This window comes from Thalassophryne amazonica, chromosome 16 (genome assembly GCF_902500255.1).
Source record: "Thalassophryne amazonica chromosome 16, fThaAma1.1, whole genome shotgun sequence".
Taxonomy (NCBI): Eukaryota; Metazoa; Chordata; class Actinopteri; order Batrachoidiformes; family Batrachoididae; genus Thalassophryne; species Thalassophryne amazonica.
In genome coordinates, this window is record NC_047118.1 from 49,360,497 (window position 1) to 49,383,457 (window position 22,961).

The 22,961-nt window shown below is 41.4% G+C and overlaps 1 protein-coding gene across 1 annotated transcript in view; it reads left to right on the forward strand.

The window, feature by feature from the left end:
- Window positions 1-22,747, forward strand: part of LOC117527445 (adenylate cyclase type 9-like) — a 135,847-nt gene extending 113,100 nt beyond the window's left edge. The window contains exons 5-9 of the mRNA XM_034189784.1: window positions 7,887-7,989; window positions 9,510-9,718; window positions 12,138-12,297; window positions 13,411-13,553; window positions 20,258-22,747. Of these exons, the coding sequence (XP_034045675.1) occupies window positions 7,887-7,989; window positions 9,510-9,718; window positions 12,138-12,297; window positions 13,411-13,553; window positions 20,258-21,608 (1,966 nt within the window). The 3' untranslated portion in view covers window positions 21,609-22,747. The remainder of the gene's footprint in view (window positions 1-7,886; window positions 7,990-9,509; window positions 9,719-12,137; window positions 12,298-13,410; window positions 13,554-20,257) is intronic.
- Window positions 22,748-22,961: the final 214 nt, after the last annotated feature.

The window sequence follows — 22,961 nt, forward strand, 5'->3', positions numbered from 1 at the left end:
TAGGCAGAAAAAAGCACTGTAAAAAAATAATAAAATAAAGTTAAATACAACCCCAATTCCAGTGAAGTTGGGACGTTGTGTAAAATGTAAATAAAAACAGAATACAATGATTTGCAAATCCTCTTCAACCTGTATTCAATTGAATACACCACAAAGACAAGATATTTAATGTTCAAACTGATAAACTCTTATTTTTTTGTGCAAATATTTGCTCATTTTGAAATGGATGCCTGCAACATGTTTCAATAAAGCTGGGACAGTGGTATGTTTACCACTGTGTTACATCACCTTTCCTTCTAACAACACTCAATAAGTGTTTGGGAACTGAAGACACTAATTTTCAGACCTTTTGTCTGACTTAGTGCTTAGCTCAGATAAGATAATTATAGTGGGCGATTTTAACATCCACACAGATGCTGAGAATGACAGCCTCAACACTGCATTTAATCTATTATTAGACTCTATTGGCTTTGCTCAAAAAGTAAATGAGTCCACCCACCACTTTAATCATATCTTAGATCTTGTTCTGACTTATGGTATGGAAATAGAAGACTTAACAGTATTCCCTGAAAACTCCCTTCTGTCTGATCATTTCTTAATAACATTTACATTTACTCTGATGGACTACCCAGCAGTGGGGAATAAGTTTCATTACACTAGAAGTCTTTCAGAAAGCGCTGTAACTAGGTTTAAGGATATGATTCCTTCTTTATGTTCTCTAATGCCATATACCAACACAGTGCAGAGTAGCTACCTAAACTCTGTAAGTGAGATAGAGTATCTCGTCAATAGTTTTACATCCTCATTGAAGACAACTTTGGATGCTGTAGCTCCTCTAAAAAAGAGAGCTTTAAATCAGAAGTGCCTGACTCCGTGGTATAACTCACAAACTCGTAGCTTAAAGCAGATAACCCGTAAGTTGGAGAGGAAATGGCGTCTCACTAATTTAGAAGATCTTCACTTAGCCTGGAAAAAGAGTCTGTTGCTCTATAAAAAAGCCCTCCGTAAAGCTAGGACATCTTTCTACTCATCACTAATTGAAGAAAATAAGAACAACCCCAGGTTTCTTTTCAGCACTGTAGCCAGGCTGACAAAGAGTCAGAGCTCTATTGAGCTGAGTATTCCATTAACTTTAACTAGTAATGACTTCATGACTTTCTTTGCTAACAAAATTTTAACTATTAGAGAAAAAATTACTCATAACCATCCCAAAGACGTATCGTTATCTTTGGCTGCTTTCAGTGATGCCGGTATTTGGTTAGACTCTTTCTCTCCGATTGTTCTGTCTGAGTTATTTTCATTAGTTACTTCATCCAAACCATCAACATGTTTATTAGACCCCATTCCTACCAGGCTGCTCAAGGAAGCCCTACCATTATTCAATGCTTTGATCTTAAATATGATCAATCTATCTTTGTTAGTTGGCTATGTACCACAGGCTTTTAAGGTGGCAGTAATTAAACCATTACTTAAAAAGCCATCACTTGACCCAGCTATCTTAGCTAATTATAGGCCAATCTCCAACCTTCCTTTTCTCTCAAAAATTCTTGAAAGGGTAGTTGTAAAACAGCTAACTGATCATCTGCAGAGGAATGGTCTATTTGAAGAGTTTCAGTCAGGTTTTAGAATTCATCATAGTACAGAAACAGCATTAGTGAAGGTTACAAATGATCTTCTTATGGCCTCGGACAGTGGACTCATCTCTGTGCTTGTTCTGTTAGACCTCAGTGCTGCTTTTGATACTGTTGACCATAAAATTTTATTACAGAGATTAGAGCATGCCATAGGTATTAAAGGCACTGCGCTGCAGTGGTTTGAATCATATTTGTCTAATAGATTACAATTTGTTCATGTAAATGGGGAATCTTCTTCACAGACTAAAGTTAATTATGGAGTTCCTCAAGGTTCTGTGCTAGGACCAATTTTATTCACTTTATACATGCTTCCCTTAGGCAGTATTATTAGACGGTATTGCTTAAATTTTCATTGTTACGCAGATGATACCCAGCTTTATCTATCCATGAAGCCAGAGGACACACACCAATTAGCTAAACTGCAGGATTGTCTTACAGACATAAAGACATGGATGACCTCTAATTTCCTGCTTTTAAACTCAGATAAAACTGAAGTTATTGTACTTGGCCCCACAAATCTTAGAAACATGGTGTCTAACCAGATCCTTACTCTGGATGGCATTACCCTGACCTCTAGTAATACTGTGAGAAATCTTGGAGTCATTTTTGATCAGGATATGTCATTCAAAGCGCATATTAAACAAATATGTAGGACTGCTTTTTTGCATTTACGCAATTCTCTAAAATCAGAAAGGTCTTGTCTCAGAGTGATGCTGAAAAACTAATTCATGCATTTATTTCCTCTAGGCTGGACTATTGTAATTCATTATTATCAGGTTGTCCTAAAAGTTCCCTAAAAAGCCTTCAGTTAATTCAAAATGCTGCAGCTAGAGTACTGACGGGGACTAGAAGGAGAGAGCATATCTCACCCATATTGGCCTCTCTTCATTGGCTTCCTGTTAATTCTAGAATAGAATTTAAAATTCTTCTTCTTACTTATAAGGTTTTGAATAATCAGGTCCCATCTTATCTTAGGGACCTCGTAGTACCATATCACCCCAATAGAGCGCTTCGCTCTCAGACTGCAGGCTTACTTGTAGTTCCTAGGGTTTGTAAGAGTAGAATGGGAGGCAGAGCCTTCAGCTTTCAGGCTCCTCTCCTGTGGAACCAGCTCCCAATTCAGATCAGGGAGACAGACACCCTCTCTACTTTTAAGATTAGGCTTAAAACTTTCCTTTTTGCTAAAGCTTATAGTTAGGGCTGGATCAGGTGACCCTGAACCATCCCTTAGTTATGCTGCTATAGACGTAGACTGCTGGGGGGTTCCCATGATGCACTGTTTCTTTCTCTTTTTGCTCTGTATGCACCACTCTGCATTTAATCATTAGTGATCGATCTCTGCTCCCCTCCACAGCATGTCTTTTTCCTGGTTCTCTCCCTCAGCCCCAACCAGTCCCAGCAGAAGACTGCCCCTCCCTGAGCCTGGTTCTGCTGGAGGTTTCTTCCTGTTAAAAGGGAGTTTTTCCTTCCCACTGTAGCCAAGTGCTTGCTCACAGGGGGTCGTTTTGACCGTTGGGGTTTTACATAATTATTGTATGGCCTTGCCTTACAATATAAAGCGCCTTGGGGCAACTGTTTGTTGTGATTTGGCGCTATATAAAAAAAATTGATTGATTGATTGATTGACTAATTGTTGAAGCTTTGTAGGTGGAATTCTTTCTCATTCTTGCTTGATGTACGACTTCAGTTGTTCAACAGTCCGGGGTCTCCATTGTCGTATTTTGCGCTTCATAATGTGCCACACATTTTCAGTGGGCGACAGGTCGGGACTGCAGGGAGGCCAGTCTAGTACCCGCACTCTTTTACTACGAAGCCACGCTGTTGTAACACGTGCAGAATGTGGCTTGGCATTGTCTTGCTGAAATACGTCCCTGAAAAAGACGTTGCTTGGATGGCAGCATGTGTTGCTCCAAAACCTGGATGTACCTTTCAGTGTTAATGGTTGGCATTACAGATGTGAAGATAATGTTTTCATTATCGGATTATCTTTTTAGATAAATTTAAAAAACATCATCGGACTAATTTTCTTCCGATGAATTACCGTCCGATAACTTTTAGACCGATAACATACTAAACTAAGCTGAACAGTGAAAAACATTTTTAAAACTGTTGAGACCTACCTGTTAAAAGTTTCCAAATAGGCATGTTGTTCTACCCTCTGCAATCAGAAACCACTCTATCGTCTGTAAGCAAAGGAGAACCGGTGACCAAAAAAAAAAAGTTATTATTCTTATTCTTTAGGTCTTTTACTGCTTTTGATGCTTTCAAAAGCGGTCGTGTTAAAAATCAATTTCAGCTCTTTAATAACTGCAAATGTCTCATAGACAACACCGGAATTTATCGGTTATTGATTATCTGTAACTTCCGATACATTTTTGGGTGGTTTATCGGTTTCAGTTATCTTATCTGTTATCGAAGTTAATTTTTTGGTTATCTGTGCCCACCACTGTGTGTAAGTTGCTCATACCATGGGCACTAACACACCCCCATACCATCACAGATGCTGGCTTTTGAACTTTGCGCTGGTAACAATCTGGACGGTCTTTTTTCATCTTTTGTCCAGAGGAAACGACATCCATGATTTCCAAAAAACAATCCAAAATGTGGACACATCAGACCATAGCACACTTTTCCACTTTGCGTCTGTCTATTTCAAATGAGCTCGTGCCCAGAGGAGGCAGCGACATTTCTGGATGTTGTTGATGTATGGCTTTCGCTTTGCATGGTAGAGTTTTAACTTGCACTTGTAGATCTAGCAACGAACTGTGTTAACTGACAATGGTTTTCCAAAGTGTTCCTGAGCCCACTCGGTAAGATCCTTTACTCAGTGATGTCGGTTTTTAATGCAGTGGCACCTGAGAGATCGAAGGTCACAGGCATTCAATGTTGGTTTTCAGCCTTGCTGCGTATGTGTAGAAAGTTCTCCATATTCTCTCTTCTGAATATATTATGGACTGTAGATGATGGAATCCCTAAATTCCTTGCAATTGAACATTGAGAAACATTGTTCTTAAACTGTTGGACTATTTTTTTCACGCAATTGTTCACAAAGTGGTGATCCTCGCCCCATCTTTGCTTGTGAACGGCGGAGCCTTTTGGGGATGCTCCTTTTATACCCAATTACACTCAACAAACATATAAACGCAACACTTTTGGTTTTGCTCCCATTTTGTATGAGATGAACTCAAAGATCTAAAACTTTTTCCACATACACAATATCACCATTTCCCTCAAATATTGTTCACAAACCAGTCTAAATCTGTGATAGTGAGCACTTCTCCTTTGCTGAGATATTCCATCCCACCTCACAGGTGTGCCATATCAAGATGCTGATTAGACACCATGATTAGTGCACAGGTGTGTCTTAGACTGCCCACAATAAAAGGCCACTCTGAAAGGTGCAGTTTTATCACACAACACAATGCCACAGATGTCACAAGATTTGAGGGAGCGTGCAATTGGCATGCTGACAACAGGAATGTCAACCAGAGCTGTTGCTCGTGTATTGAATGTTCATTTCTCTACCATAAGCCGTCTCCAAAGGCGTTTCAGAGAATTTGGCAGTACATCCAACCAGCCTCACAACCGCAGACCACGTGTAATCACACCAGCCCAGGACCTCCACATCCAGCATGTTCACCTCCAAGATCGTCTGCGACCAGCCACTCGGACAGCTGCTGAAACAATCGGTTTGCATAACCAAAGAATTTCTGCACAAACTGTCAGAAACCGTCTCAGGGAAGCTCATCTGCATGCTCGTCGTCCTCATCGGGGTCTCGACCTGACTCCATTTCGTCGTCGTAACCGACTTGAGTGGGCAAATGCTCACATTCGCTGGTGTTTGGCACGTTGGAGAGGTGTTCTCTTCACGGATGAATCCCGGTTCACACTGTTCAGGGCAGATGGCAGACAGTGTGTGCGGCGTCGTGTGGGTGAGCGGTTTTCTGATGTTAATGTTGTGGATCGAGTGGCCCATGGTGGTGGTGGGGTTATGGTATGGGCAGGCGTCTGTTATGGAAGAAGAACACAGGGGCATTTTATTGATGGCATTTTGAATGCACAGAGATACGGTGATGAGATCCTGAGGCCCATTGTTGTGCCAACATCCAAGAACATCACCTCATGTTGCAGCAGGATAATGCATGGCCCCATGTTGCAAGGATCTGTACACAATTCTTGGAAGCTGAAAATGTCCCAGTTCTTGCATGGCCGGCATACTCACCGGACATGTCACCCATTGAGCATGTTTGGGATGCTCTGGACCGGCGTATACGACAGCGTGTACCAGTTCCTGCCAATATCCAGCAACTTCGCACAGCCATTGAAGAGGAGTGGACCAACATTCCACAGGCCACAATTGACAACCTGATCAACTCTATGCAAAGGAGATGTGTTGCACTGCATGAGGCAGATGGTGGTCACACCAGATACTGACTGGTATCCCCCCCAATAAAACAAAACTGCACCTTTCAGAGTGGCCTTTTATTGTGGACAGTCTAAGGCACACCTGTGCACTAATCATGGTGTCTAATCAGCATCTTGGTATGGCACACCTGTGAGGTGGGATGGATTATCTCAGCAAAGGAGAAGTGCTCACTATCACAGATTTAGACTGGTTTGTGAACAATATTTGAGGGAAATGGTGATATTGTGTATGTGGAAAAAGTTTTAGATCTTTGAGTTCATCTCATACAAAATGGGAGCAAAACCAAAAGTGTTGCGTTTATATTTTTGTTGAGTGTATGAAACGCACCTGTTTCGAATTAGGTATTCTTTGAGCATTCAACAACTTTCCCAGTCTTTTGTTGCCCCGTCCCAACTTTTTTGAAATGTGTTGCATGCATCCATTTCAAAATGAGAAATATTTCCACAAAAAAAAAAAAGTCTATCAGTTTGAACATTAAATATCTCGTGTTTGTGGTGTATTCAATTGAATATAGGTTGAAGAGGATTTGCACATCATTGTATTCTGTTTTTATTTACATTTTACACAATGTCCCAAATTCATTGGAATTGGGGTTGTAAATAATTAAAAAACAACAAGAAGTATGTTGAAAGCCACTCACGGACTTGCAGAATGATGTCCAGAAGCTGGTACATGTCAATATTATTGTCTCCGCTGGTGACTGCACTCTCCTCCTATGAATGTCTGTAAAGAAGGTCTCTACTGGCCAAGCACCGTGATCATTCGAAGCACTGCTTGATGCTCATGCAGGCTCTGTGATGCCCTGGAAGTGCTCTGATAAAAACAAAATAAACTAAAATAAAGCCGGAGCTCTTGCATTGTCCTCATTTCCCACACAGGTGGCGCCCAGCATGCTGTCCATGTGTGCACGGTGGGTGTGCGCTGTCCAACAACATTGAACCTAATTTTCACTTCTGTCCTCAGAAAAATAAATAAATTAAAAGAGGTAAACACAACAGTTAGATTCCTCCATGGCCAGACAGGACACATCCAGCCCATTCACGCTTGTGCACAGTGGGTGTGCACCAGGAGCATTAATCATAATATCCACTTCTATCCTCAGAAAAATAAATAAATAAATAAAGGAAATACAACAAAACTGATTCATCCATGGCCAGACAGGACACGTCCATCCGATTCAGGTGCGCACGGCAGGTGGGTGCCAGCCTGGCTGCAGAGCTGGGTGGCTGGAGGCTGCTCACTTCAGTTGCTTCCAGAAGCACTGTTCCTCTCCAATCATGTAAAAGGAAAAGTGTGTGTCAACCACTTTCAAGTTGTTCCACATGTTGTCCACGTTCTGAGTCGCAGAGACTATATGGTGAGGGGACTAGGTGCCCACCTGACAATTTGGCTAGGGAGTTTATTGTGCAAATTTTTTGGTTTGTTCAAAAATCAAGTGACATGCAGGAGTTGCCCACAACTGAGGTGAGGGGATGGTGAGCAGCTGCAAACCTGGCGCCGAACTGCGCAAATTTCCCCATGGATGCCGTTTGCATTTACTGGCTCTGCTAACGCGTTGCCAGTAAAACTCAATTTGCGACCAGAGAATCCAGCATTAACGTCCACAAATCATCAGACACAATGGGGTTATTCCCTAATTAACTGCTAATGACAGAAAGAAAAACATTTAACACAATATGACTTCTTTAAACAAACTTAGCATGTGTGGTAGCTTAGTGGGTGGAGTCTATGTGAATTTGCGGTCATGGTTTTAGGTTGTTACAGCAAAATGAATGTTTGAGATCTTAATTTACCATCTGAATTCTCTGCTGACATTCTTGTGACAGCCTGATGAAGGACTATTTCTATAATCCTCCCATAAACAAGCTGAGCCTCACCTTCCTGGAGAAGAGCCTAGAGTCTGCTTACCGGACGAGCTACCAGGAGGAGGTGCGTGCTGTGTTTGTGTTCAACAGATTGATGCCAGAATATATTTTAATCTTTGTGACTTCATCCCATGCTACTCTGAGCTCAGTGTGCAGTAGTAGTCTTCAGAAGCATTCAGAGTTTTGCAGCATGCAGAGAAATTCAGTGTCTTCACCTCTGTCTGTCCCGTATCTGTTGTCATTATATGCAAATGTGACTATCTGTCTCTGCATGTTTGTGTTTGTCTGCGTGTCTTTGTCTGTTCTTGGAAGCCTGTGTTAGAACTACGTTGTGACCAGATCGGTCAAGACTGCGGCAAAGAAAAATCACATCACTGCAGGACCCTATAAACAATTTAACTTTAGGTTTTATTGCCCCCTGCTGGTCGGGCCTTAGCAGTGCACTTCCAGCCCCATGGCAACTGTTACTACGATGTAAAGAAATTGACTGCTGGATAAAAATAGAGCTCAGTCATGGTCCCCCCCCCTTTTTTTTAAATACATATTCAGTAAGTGCTTCCACAAACTAAAAGAAGAGGATGTGTCATCACAGTTGTCTGTTTCTTTGTTTCTGTACTTGTTCATAGTTCGAAAAACTTCATAACTGCTTTACAAATTATGATGAAATTTTTTTGGTTGATAGCCCTCGGGTCAAGGACATTTTGCTTGAACTTTGGTTGTGATCTGAATCTTTCTTATTTTTGTCTTCCTATTCCTTTCATTTCAACATTGTGAGTTAAATGGACTGCATTTATACAGCGCTTTTCCATCTGCATCAAAATGCTTTACAATAATGCCTTACATTCACCCCGATGTGAGGGTGCTGCCATACAAGGTGCTCACTACACACTGGGAGCAACTAGGGGATTACGGACCTTGCCCTTCCCAGCCTTGATCTTCTGATCAGGCTGGGATTTGAACCAAGGATCCCCTGGTGTCAAGCCCAATGCTTTAACCACTAGGCCATCTCCTAGTTAGTGTTTTTCTTTTGCAGTCATAATCAGAACTATTGGCACCCTGATATTTTAAATACAGAATGAAAAATATGTTCAGAAATAAATGCATGTGAACAAATATTGTATAATCAGTGTATTTAAAAATATCTAAAGTTATTGAATAATGACAACAAAGGCAAATGTTTTCATATAGTGAAATAGAAAATACAGACAAAAACTGTACACTGATGCACTTTAGGGAATTAACACTAAAGCATCACTTTTACAGCCAGTTTTCTTTATGCAAGTCAGGGGATCGATACATGAACAATTCCAAGGCACTGTGTATCCACACACAATGCCTTGAAATTTACACGTGTGGCGGGTGCGTTTATAAATTCCATCCCGTTGAGCCCCTGCCCGTCTTTCAAGTGAAATTACATCCGGTCTTGAAAGGGGTTGGAGGGATGAAGAAATCTGGATATAACAGGTTCTCATGTGTTTAAAAAGTTTGTCCATTTTTACTAATGACTGTCTTTTTTCCCCCCTCTGTTACCTTAATTTTCTCTCTCTCTCTCTCTCTCTCTCTCTCTCTCCCCCTCCATCTTAGGTGGAAACCAGAGCAACAATGCAAACCTTTGCCAGCCAGACATTTAGTTCTTTCCTGGACATGCTCTTGTCCTGTTCAGTATTTCTGGCTCTCTCATTGGCCTGTTTTCTTCGACCACTCGTCACCCAGCAGAGTTTATCCACTCCGGTGCTCATTGTGACTGCTGTCGCCGCCCTGCTGGAGGCTCTGGCACTGCTGTTTGCAATACGGTGAGACACTCCCATGCATGTCTTTTTCAGAAAAATAGTATAAACTGACCAACACAATTTCTCAGAGTGCAGACACATTGTCATATTACTTGTTTTGTCAAATCAACAATCCAGTGTCCAAAACTGAATTCATCTTCCACTGGTCGAGCTGCTCGTGTGTTTCCACACAGAAATGTAATAAATTAGAGAAATAAACTGTAATTTTCTGTTTGTTTGACAACAGTTACATTCTAAAATAATGTGTTCAGGGGTGCTGCCAGGGATTTTGGGCCCCATGTAAAGAAATCTTAGTGCTCCCCCACCCCTTATCGGCCACTACACCTGCAGAAAATTTAGATACTTTTTTTTACATAAAACTATGAATTTTAATGATATTTTTGACTATTATTCACATATTTGTGAAAAGAAAAACATGAATTGGTAATTACTTGGTAGGGGAAGCACTGAAAATATAATGAATTTAATTTAGATTCAGCTATTTGCTGCAAGACTGATGCTCTGACAAAAAAAAGAAAAAAGAAAAAAAGAGGTTATATGGTTTTTGTTTATTTAATCTTCTGATTTCCAGTAAGTGTAAACATTTCTCTGATTGGATTGAGAGCAGTCACCCAGTCTGCACACACTAGAAATGTTCTCTGTTCCTACTGCAAAGCAGGGGGATGAGAGTCCCAAACTACTGACCAAACATTATATTTCAGTGATAGCTGATGCTTTTTAAATGATTAATATCATTCTGAAATAAACACAGACAAAAGGCTTTTTCAGAATGATTTTGTTGTGAAAGTGTAGTGACACGGACCCACAACAGGGGGCGCAAATGAACGGTCAATAGATGAGCCAAAAAGTAACAGTTTAATGTTGTGAAGGTACACAACGAATACACAGACAATCTCAGAATATGGTAACAGTCAATCCACAAAGGTGACGTGTGGGCAGGCTCGAGGATAGAAGACGTCTGTCCTGAGAAGAGCCGGAACCACACGATTTCCGCCGCCACCGAACCTGGTGAATACTGGAGCCGCCAAGTCCCAAATTCCCAGGTGATCACCGTCCCCGACTGTCGGATCTGGTACTGCTGGCGAAGAACAAAGACAGTCAAGTGTGGGTGTGTGTACACCCCATAACAACAACGGTGGGAATGCCACCTCCACCTCTAACACACACTCGTGCAGCGTCTGTTTAACCACTTATCTGACGGACGTAGGACGAAACAGTCGCGACCCACGCCGGTCCTCTGGTTGACAGCTGCAAAACAATAGCTCTTAGAATCAATTACTACAGGCAGAGAAAGTTACCTCCATTGAAGTACGATATTTCGGCAACGAGGTGTAGATGACGTCTGGTCTTTATGGAGTGAGATGATGTAGAGTAGATGGGTGACAGCTGTCAAGAGATAATGAGTGACAGCTGTCACCCCCAGCTGTGTCCGTGGCGGCAGCGCCCTCTCGTGCCTGAAGCCCACACTTCAGGCAGGGCGCCCACTGGTGGTGGGCCAGCAGTACCTCCTCTTCTGGCGGCCCACACAACAGATTTTTTTATTTTGGAATGTTTTTCTCCATATGATTAATTGAACACACAGCTGCTCACCTCCTTCCTTGGGGGGGTACTTGGGCTTGTTCAGGTGGGCCAGGGGGTGACTGACAGACTGCTGCTGCTGCTGTTCTTGGTATGTCTGTTCGGAACTTGTCGTTTTTTGAGCAGAGCAGCTTGCTAAACATTTGCCTGCATTGATTAGTTAACTGAAACAACAGTGAAATATATAAATCCGGAGCTAATATGAGGAGAAAAATTAGCTATCTTATAAACTATGGACAAAGCTAGGAACAGAGAACAGGTTGATGTTCCAGAACTTTCCATCACATGAACCACTAACAGACCCACCTTGCCTATGAAAGGACTGGGTGACAGACTGTTGACCCTTTGCTTTCTCTTGCCTGAACGTTTTTCATTTTTTGCTTTGTGAGTTCTGAGGCATCCTGCCATCTCTGCCTCCACTCGCTGTCAGTGAAAAGTTATTTGGCTCTGCAGCTGTCTGACAGAGGAGGTAGACCGAACCATTTCATGTAAAGGGGTGGGGGGGGGGGGGAGTTTATTACTGAGTGTCATATTATTTTGTCAGTATTCTAATTGTATTAGGGGCCTCTCTGGGCACCTGTCAGTCATGAGCCCATAGAATCATTCTCCTTATTCTCCCCTTTTCGGCACTCCTGAACATGGTTACAAGTCCACACAACCCTGCAGAAAGGCTTTTGTATGAAAGTAACTGAAACAGACACTTCTTCATTCTCTGTCTGTTTCTCAACACCTGTAGCTTTGAAGTTGCATGTAGTTTGTTTGTCAGTTTCTCTGATTTCCAAAGCCTAGTTCTGCTGCTATTGTAACTGTTTATGGAGTGCATCCTGTGCTGCCTTATCTGCAGTATGGCATTCTACCTGGACTCTGCGCTGGGTTGCACTCGGGTGCTGATGAGAGTCATCTCTGCCTGGGTACCACGTCACTTTATAGGAGCTATCCTGGTGTCTCTGCCTGCTGTGACTACTTTCTCCCATCTCACCTGTGATGTGCAGCTCTCCATACAGGTAGACTATTAGGGATTTCAGATTTCCTTTGTATTACTGAATGGAAGATGACATCGGATCTCAGAGTTTTTTTACTGATCAATGAAATATAGCTGCTATACGCTTACTTTACTCGTAGAGTCCTGGTTGTGGAATGTGGACCAGCTCTTTACCCTCACAAGGATTAGAAGGGACTTGGGATTATGACCAACCATTCTACATATGCTTTGTGGACTTGAAAAAGGCTTACGTCCAGGTTCCTTCAGGTGTCCTGTGGGGATGGGATGTATTGAAATCACTGCAACTCGCGATCCGGTCTCTATACGACCAAATAGGAACTGTGTCCGCATTCGCTGTGTTACTTCAGATGTGTTCCTGGTGGCTGTTGGACTCTGCCAGGGCTGCCCCTTGTCAACAATCCTTTTTGTAATAATGTTGATGAACAGGATTTCAAGGTGCTGTCAAGGACTGGATGTTGTCCAGTTTGGTAACTTCAGGATTCCATCTCTGCTTTTTGCAGATGATGTAATTCTGTTACCTTCATTGTGCAATAGGCAGGTTTGAAGCTGAGTGTGAAACAAAGGGGACAAGGATCAGCATCTCCAAATCTAAGACCATGATCGTCTGTTGGAAAAGGGAGGATTGTTATTGCCTCAAGTGAAGGAGTTTAAATATCTCGGGGTCTTGTTCGTGAGTGGGGTTAAGATGGCACATGAGATTAATAGACTGATTAGGGCAGGATCTCATGTTCTGTGAGCACTGTACTGGACCATCATGGTGAAGAAAGAGCTGAGCTAGAAGGTGAGACTCTTGATTTACCGGTCAATTTATGCTCCTGTCTTCACCTGTGGTGAGGATGCCCCCCTGGTCGTCTCACTAGGGATGTCTTCAATGCACGTCCATCTGAAAGGAAGCCCTGGGGAAGACCCAGAACTCACTAGAAGGATCATACTTCCAAGCTGGTTTGGAATGATTCGGGATCCCCAGGATGAGTTAGAAGATTTGGATAAGCGTCAAAAAATGAATAAATGATTGAATGAATGAATAATGTATTTGCAGCATTTCTACACTACATGATGTTGTTAATATGTGACATTTAAACAAAATATTTCTTTTTACTTATTTTATGCCCAGTTCACCATGTTCCTCTGCTGTGCCGTCATCATAGCTATCATTCAGTATTGCAACTTCTGCCAGCTGAGCTACTGGATGCGATCAACTCTTGCGACTTTGGTGGGACTGACCCTGCTGGCTTTGCTCTTTAGCTCCCCCTGCAGGTATTCCAGCATAATATTTTGACTGAGTTTCCCTTTGGGGTGGGGAGACTGTAGCAAGTAAGAATATGTTTAGTCATTCTGGAATTCTAGATGTGCTTAATTGATTCATTAGTTCTACTTTATGTCTCATCCCTTCTAGTATTTCTCAGTTTCTTTTTCTGGAGGGTACACTGAAATATAGTTGTGTTATTTTTTATAATTCTGGGAAAAAGTTTGTGCTGCCTTGAACTTTGACATATATTAATTTTTTTAGTATTTCAAAATAGTATCAGAAATAGTCCTCGTTAAATTAATCATGATGTATCTCAATCATGATATAAATTAAATAAAAATGTCAAAAGCAAAACAATTTCATCCATAAATATGAGCCCCCATTCATGTATCACAACTAAATCATCACTTTTACAGCCAATCTTTTTATTAGGGAGGGGTGTTAAAGAAATTTGGAAATCTATAAATGTTTCCATGGAATATGGAAATATACACGGAATAAACCATAGCAGGATAAATTTTGGGTCATTTGGCTCAAAAAACCCATATGGACGGAGCCAGTGAAGATATCAGGTTAAAAAATCGCCAAAAATATCTACGAAAATGTCATTTCTTGAGAACCGCTGCACCTAGAGACTTGAAATTTGGCTCCGAATGTTGTTTGACCCCAAGTTTATATTCAACTTCTATAGTAACAATAAGCCTATCTGGTGTTTTTTAAGAGTAATTGACAAAAACCCAAATTTCAGTACATATGGTACGATCAATTGTAGCAAACAAAATCTATGTAGTTTTTATTTCAAGTACATCAGTTGAGCATAATCATCACATGTAAAGAATGACATGGCCACAATGAACTAATTATAAGCAACAGAGTGGTTTTCTACGTCAACAGCACATATACGACTCACGCGTTACATGAAATTTTCAAAAGCTCCGTCCATATGGGTTTTTGGAACCAAATGACCCAAAAATTATACTGTTATGGTTTATTCCATGTATATTTCCATATTCCATGCAAAAATGTATAGATTTCAAACATTTTTGAAATAACACCCCTCCCTATTTTTATAGACAAGTAAGGGGATAAATGAACATTTGCACATCACCAAGTATGTCTTGGACTTCATTTACATCAGTCATTAAGAAATACAAACAGCATGATACCGTATGGTTAAATCTAACGAGTGGGCAGTCTTCAGAAACTGTCAGGAACTCGGGGTGATGTGGCACCAAAGGTTGTGGGACCCAAATGCAAGAACTCACAGACAATGGAATTGAAATTGAAAGGCTTTATCGGTCAAAAAATGAGCTTGGATTCGGTACACAGTTAGGCAGTCATGGATGCAGAGGTACAGATAGTCGGCAGGCCAGGGCGTCGTCAAAAAGGCAGGCTCAGGTCTTTAACACAAGCAATGTACGTGGGCAGCAGCAAGACGAGGTCACAAAACAGAGCTGGGTCAGTACACGGCAAAACAAGGCAGAGCTATGAAAAGGCTGGTATGAGGACTGTGAAAATCAATGAACTGGCAGGGCTTGAGTGAAGGCAGAGAGTTTAAATAACCAAAGTGGAAATGAGGAAAGTGAGAACAACTGTGTTTGAAGAACCAGGAAGAGGGCATGGCAAACAGAAGAAACAGAAAAAGTTCAGGTGGGCGTGACTTAGTGCAAAAATACTGAACAGCAAAAACCAAAAGGTAATTCTGATGAAGAAAAAACAGAAATAACAAAATGCAGAGACAAGTGCAATGAGACAGAGATGAAAGAAAACAGAAAAAACAACTAAACATCATGACATGCAAACGGAAAGAAATGACCCCAAAAACTAGTACATGTTAAAGTGGACAGACCAGCCAGAATATAAAAGACTAAGACAAAACTAGAACGGAACTGACCATGGCTACAGTATAAAAACTAAGAACAAAATGGCAAACAAACCCACAGATGACAGAATAACAGATAATGTCTAAAATGACTAAACAGAAGACTAAGTGATAAACTGAAAACAAAAGCAGAGACAAAAGTAAACTTCACAGAAAAGGCCAGACTAAAGCATAATACAAGAAATTAAATAAACAGAACAAAACCAAGACTGAAGTGAAAACTAAGGTAACAATTAATGAAAACAATGTGGCAAAACAGCTACTAAGACAAAACTACACAATACATGAACGATGAACAGAAAACATGAACATGGCAGGAATGCAAATACAGATGTACAGAACAAGAAAGCAAAGATCAATGAAAAAGTCATAACAGAAAGCACATCAAGGGCAGAACCATGACAGAAACTAAGTGGCCATGTAAGAAGAAGACAAATTTATAGATTCCAAAAATTTTTGAAATAACACCCCTCCCTATTTTTATAGACAAGTAAGGGGATAAATGAACATTTGCACATCACCAAGTATGTCTTGGACTTCATTTACATCAGTCATTAAGAAATACAAACAGCATGATACCGTATGGTTAAATCTAACAAGTGGGCAATCTTCAGAAACTAAGTGGCCATGTAAGAAGAAGACCAGTGAGGGACTCCACCAAGACACCCACAGCAACTTTAAGGAGCTAGAACTGAAACGCACTGCAAGTATCATGTTCACATCACAGCTGCATTGCATGTTGGTTTTCATTTAGGTATCCATCTTAACATATTAAACCTTGCAAACTGCAAGCAGGAGGGCTGTGTCCCAGAAAATTCCCAGAAGTGCATGCTGCATTGTATGTACTGCTCCCCTCTAGAGAATACATAGTCCCAGCACCTGTTTTTTCACATGTGCCACTTGCAGCATGCAGCTAAAATAGACACGGAATGATCTGTCGACAGACATTTTCACATCATGATGTGTCTCCCGTTGAGTCAATGTATATTTTGACATCATACTGGCAATATTAAATAACATCTTTTTGCTGGACATTCTCTGACCGGGAATGAAGTCACAGACATAAAAATATAAATATAATTTTTTAAACACCATTTCTATGACCCAAAAAGTAACATGACTTCTGTCCAGTTACTAAAACATCTTTTCTGCTCTTCACATTCTTCAACCACAGGATTATAAAAATACTCTAACAAATGAAATATGTATTTAAAGTTAAAGTTTATATATGATAAAATGTTTGACATGAGGTGTGCGTTTAGGTAGGTACTGTTGGGTGGACAGCTATATCACCTAAACAAGCAAAGAAAAAGTGTGCATGTACAAGAAACTGAGTATTGTCAGGATTTGTGAACTTTTGGCACAGAAGGTGGAGGACACAAAGCAGTGGTTCGGTTCACAAGGTGGCAGGCAGCAAATGCAGAGGTACATTCAAGTGTGAGACAAAAGGTGTGATCAAAAACGAGCAGGATTCAGTAACATGGAGAGACTAAGTACTTGGGCTGAGGCAAAAGCCGATCCGAAAGCCAAAACAAGGTCAGGACAGGATAAGGCAAAAACAGGACTAGACATAAAGGCTGGGACGTGGATACAAATGATCGCAACGAACTGGCGAGGTGGTGTTGAACTCAAAAGACTTAAATAAGGCAGGTGGTAAATTAGAGAATGAGACACGGGTGTGGGAGCACAATCTGGGGGGGGGGCAAACAGAAGGAACATGACACACCCAAACCAAACCCTGAACACCAGACAAGAGTGTGCAGCCAGACAAAAGCAAAGTGAACAGGACCCAACTAAATGATGAACCTAAAACTACAGTGATCCAAATAAAAATACCAAAACCAAAAGTTGAGCAAAACCCAAGTTCTAATAAATAACAAATAAAATAAAGACCCAACATGAAAGAACAAAGACTTAACCAGAAAGCAAGTGTAATAACTGACAAGATATCAACACATAAATAAAGGCTAAGACCAAACTACAAAAACGAGTGGCAAAAGTAAAATAAACAGATAATTCAGCCTATGACAACAGTAAACAAACAGAAAATTCAACTAATGATTACACAATGGAAAATACAAGGGCTGGGCAGAAACTAGAGTGTAACTAGAGACATGACTAAAGTATGATTAACAGAAAATAATTGAAACAGAAAACAAAACCAGAGACTAAAGTAACACAAACAGATGATCACAGAATGTGCCAAAAGGGATCAGAGAAGGGAGGACAGACACAGACGGGAGACGCAGCACAATACAGGCCCGGGCAGGGGCAAACCATGACAAATATGCTCTGTAAAACATTCACAGAAGTTAGAGAATGCAGAATAAAAGATATTATTAAAGACAAATGATATGGAAAGACTGAGCAGTGATACAACCAAACACAGCTGAAACGCAGCTTGGTGTTAATACACACACACGTGAATACTGCAGGGGATGCACATGTTCAATGTGATGGGGTGTGACTGTGAAGCTTGCAGTGTACTCCATGGGTAACTGGCTTCTGTGGCTGTGACTGGAGAAAATTAGCAACTTTAGTCTGTAGCATCACCCGTTATACACCTTCATATTGGAGTGAAACAGGATTTTCTCCACAAGAATATGTGAAAACCTCAACTACAGCTTGCCAGAATGGCACAGAGAACACTCAAGTCTCGAGCTGATCTGTGCTTAGGTATGAAAATCCTTCTGTTTCACTCCACAATGAAGCTGTGACTGATGGCGCCACAGACAGACGATGACTTCCCTCAGTAGTCTCTTTCTTGCACAGTCAGTTTTTGAAACCCGCCTACTCTAGACACATTTACCATGCAGTATTATGCAATTTGTATTTCTTGATGATTGATGTAAATTATGTTCAAGATATGTACAGTGACTTGAAAATGTTCATGGATGCAATCCCTAACCTTTTGAAAGTAAACCTGTGGTAAAAGTGATGGTATGTTGCCATTGTTTCAGCTTTAATAAAAAGTAGGTGATGTCCGTTTCAAACTGGGTTTGCTATCGAATCAGATAGCACTCAGACTGGTTTTTTAAATCTGGCTCATTTTACGTAAGTGTCCAAACTTAGTCCGGCTCAAGCCGAAAGAGATGTCTAGAAGTGGGAGTGCGAGAGTTTGGATCTGAACGTAACAGTGCAGGTGTTTGATCTGGAAGTGCGAGCATGGCTGTGTGTGTGATCTTGATATGGGAGTGTGGCTGTGTGTATTCCGGATTTGGAAGCACAGGTGTGTTTGATCTGGACGTGGGAACGTGGGTGTGTTTGAATTGGACGTGAGAATGCGGGTGTGTGTGATCTGGACGTGGGAACGCGGGTGTGTGTGATCTGGACGTGGGAACGCGGGTGTGTGTGATCTGGACGTGGGAACGCGGGTGCGTTTAATCTGGATGTGGGAGCTGGATGTGGGGTATGTGACACATGGATGGAAACTCACCCGACGGAATTTCTTGGTAAGAAGGTGTGCTGCAGAGAAAAAAAGTTGTATTCATCATTGCAGCCGCACTGAACGTTGTCACAGTGGAGAGGACACTGTGGGTGCACGGACATAGTGAGGAAGTTTGACGTCATGATCCCAGAGCTAGCTGCAGTTGCGTTCAGACCACAGCGAATCCCGCTCAAATCCGGCTCAGCCACACTCTCCTGAACTGGAATCCAGTTAGTTTAGGGAGCATGACGTCAAGCTTCCTCACTAAGTCTGTAAGGCCACAGAACACAAATCTTAAATGTTAAATCTGATTTGCGACATTCATATTCAGAAAAAAGCTAACCATCTCAGTTTGGGCCTTCTCCCCCTTTTTTCCCCTCTGGTCGCCATAGCAGATTCAAGATGGATCTGCATGTGGATTTGACACAGGTTTACACCAGATGCCCTTCTTGATCCTAAATATTACATGGAGGATGGGCAGGGGTGATCTTGAACTGTAACCTTCTGCTCTGGAAACAAGCACACATTTACATTTACATTTTCATTTATTTATATAGCGCCATATCACAACAAGGTTGCCTCAAGGCGCTTCACACAAGTAAGGTCTAACCTTACCAACCCACACTAAATGCTTGATCACCACACTGCACATTGTTTTGTATGGAAGTAAATCTGTGCCATGGGAGTTTGAATTAGAATTTTTAAGGTTGAATTTTGTTAGCATCAAAATCAGTGTGAAGTTGAATTTCTAAGGTGAATTTGTTTGGCATCAACATATTCAGCCTCAAAATCTTCAGCCTAAAAAAAATTCAACCTAAACAAAATTGAACCAAAAAAAAAAAAAAAAATCAACCTCAAAAAATTCAACTTAAAATTCAACCTCAAAAAAATGATCCTCTAAAATTCAACCTAAAAAAATTTCAACCTCAAAAATTCACCGTAAAAAAAAATTCAACCTCAAAAAAATAGAAAAGCAGGGAGAAGTAATTGATCCCTGTGTCAATCATCCAACGTTCAGCAATGTATCACGTCTTCTTCTCCTTTCGATTTGGTTGTTGGACGATTGAACAGGGATTGATTGCTTCTCTCTGCTTTTGTATTTTTTTTAAATTGAATTTTGAGGTTGAAATTTTTTTAGGTTGAATTTTTTGAGGCTGAATATTGATGCTAAACAAATTCAACTTCATACTCTTATTTTGATGCTAAAAACAAATTCAACCTTAAAAATTCAAATTCAGTCTCTGATAGCACAGATTTACTTCCGTACTTTTGCCTTTGATATTTTTATTTAATTTATGTCAGCTTGTAGTGGTTTGTTTTCACTGTGAGTTCAGCAAGCAAAATTTTAGAAAGTTTATGTTCATGTTTTGGATTTTATATTCCTTCCTTCTTTCCTTTACTAGGTCCCATGACCAGAACAGTATTGGTAACAACTCCATCAGCATGTCCAGCAATCTGTCAGATACAGGTCCACAGACCCACCACCATGATCTTCTGGGGCCTGAGGTCTGTGTGGCCTTTTTCCTGCTCCTCCTCCTGGTCTGGTTCCTGAACCGTGAATTTGAGGTCAGTTATCGTCTACATTATCATGGCAACGTGGAGGCTGATCAACATCGTATCAAAATCCAAAACATGAGGGACCAGGCGGATTGGCTGCTTCGTAACATCATTCCCATCCACGTGGCCGAGCAACTGAAGGTCACCCAGAGCTACTCCAAGAACCATGATAATGTGGGTGTAATATTTGCTAGCATTGTTAACTTCAGTGAGTTTTACGAAGAAAGCTATGAAGGAGGAAAAGAGTGCTATCGTGTCCTCAATGAGCTGATTGGAGACTTTGATGAACTGTTACGTAAACCTGCCTTCACAAACATTGAAAAGATCAAGACCATCGGTGCAACGTACATGGCGGCAGCGGGACTCAACGCACAACAGTGTGCAGGCGCAGCCCGTCCTCATGCCCATCTACGAGCTCTTTTCGAATTTGCCTTGGAAATGATGCATGTGGTAGATGACTTCAACAAGAACATGCTGGGCTTTGGCTTTAAGCTCCGTATTGGATTCAACCACGGGCCTCTAACAGCAGGAGTAATCGGCACCACTAAGCTACTCTACGATATCTGGGGTGACACAGTCAACATTGCCAGCCGCATGGATACCACAGGTGTAGAGTGTCGTGTCCAAGTGAGTGAGGAGAGCTATTGCGTGCTCAGTGGCATGGAATATGAGTTTGATTACCGTGGCACAGTTAATGTCAAAGGCAAAGGTCAGATGAAGACTTTCCTTTATCCTAAGAGCAGCGATAGCGGCACTGTGCCTCAACACCAGCTTTCGGTCTCTCCGGAGATACGAGCACAAGTGGATGGTAGCATTGGCCGTTCACCCACTGATGAGCTTGCTACTATGGTGCCCACCACCAGCATGACTGCAAGTAGTACCTATACTATGGTTCCCAGTATGAGTACATGTTCCTCTACCAACACGGGGCTTGGTCATGACAAAGAAACAGCACAGTTTGAAAGATGTCCCTTTACAGAGGCTTCTCATGCAATGCGCTCTTTTTCTCATAGTGGCCTGACATCTGTTGCCACTCGAGAAGGACCTCTTCCTCCTCCTGTGGATAAACAGCCCATCGTCTCTTCTTCAGTCCAGCAGCATACCCCTCAAAATACCACATCAACGTCTCCTAAAGACGTTGAGGACAAATACAAAGGTGAATATGAGTTTTATGCTGGCGAGTTCACTAGACTTTAAGGTTTTGCTATAATTGTACTTGTATCATGGTCCTCTACCCTTTAAACATCTGCCATTTGGCATTTAAAGAAATGCTGTGCATATAGTCTGACCCCACAGTAGACTCAGTGGATTGGAAAAACCCAAAAGCCTTTTCTCTATGTCAGGCAGTCTGAAGGATGTTTTTGGTCTTAAAATGATTAGCTGATCAGTTCAGTCAATGGGGGGACCACTAAAGAGTGTAACAGGCAGGAGGAAACCGTAAGATCAGATGACAGTCCGACCTTTCTTCTGTCATCTCCCATTGACTGACTTGGTGATCAGTAACACATTTATTCTCGATTGTTTTCTTCATATATCTTTTAAGTGCCTTAACACATTGGTTGTTCCTAATTCTGCTCCTTGGATATCCTCATGCTGCACATTTTCCATCTCTGCCTGCTCTATCCACACATAATTAAAGCAAAATTTAGGTGTGTTCCATTCAGCCAACCAGTGGAACAGGACCAAGAGCTACTGGAACACATCAAGGTGTAGTCCAGAGATATATTTCCTGATATTTCCTGTTTTCCTTGTTCTACCAGGTAGCTCTGTGGGTTATGAGTGGGACAACCAATAGGTTGGAGTTTGATCCCAGGTTTGTGTCCTTGGACAAGACACTTCATCTGCATTGTCCTAATTCACCCATTGGTGAATGGGTACCAGCCTTGGCTGAGGAAGTAACCTGCAATGGATTGGCATCTCTTCTAGGGGAGTTCTAGACTCTCATCCACACACGCTATGGTATCCAGGGAAAAGCACAGTCTTGATGGGCCTTGTGGCCTGCATAAATGTTCTTATGGTTTTACTCATCATATTTGTTTGGCCGATCAATAGATGTGAGATGCTCAATGTGTGGGTAGATCAATGAAAGATGTAATTTGTGCAGTGTAGTAAGGCTCCATTCCAAGGGTTAAGGCCGTGGCCTACCTCATCAGGAAGGCTGTTGGGCTCACTAATATCCCCATGTTCAATGCCGAAAAGTGAAGGGGTGTGCCAACCAAAATTTGAAACCTTTTGACTTTGACACTTGGACAGACCATTGACTGAACAGCTGTGCAGTGGTGTCAGTAAAAAAGGAAAATTAGTTTGTTTCATCACACTATTTCATCAATAGATAGTAAAGACATGACAACAAGAAGGCCACTCACAGTTCATACCTTTTGGGGGCTAATATTGGCCACAATAATTACCTGTGCCAACCAACATAGAAGGCTAGAAGGCATCTGGCTTATTGTGATATCACACAGCAAGCATGTTAAAGAGATTAATGCAACATTACAAAACAGATAAAAGACAATTGAGGCAGAAGATGATCACCACTAAGAACTGATC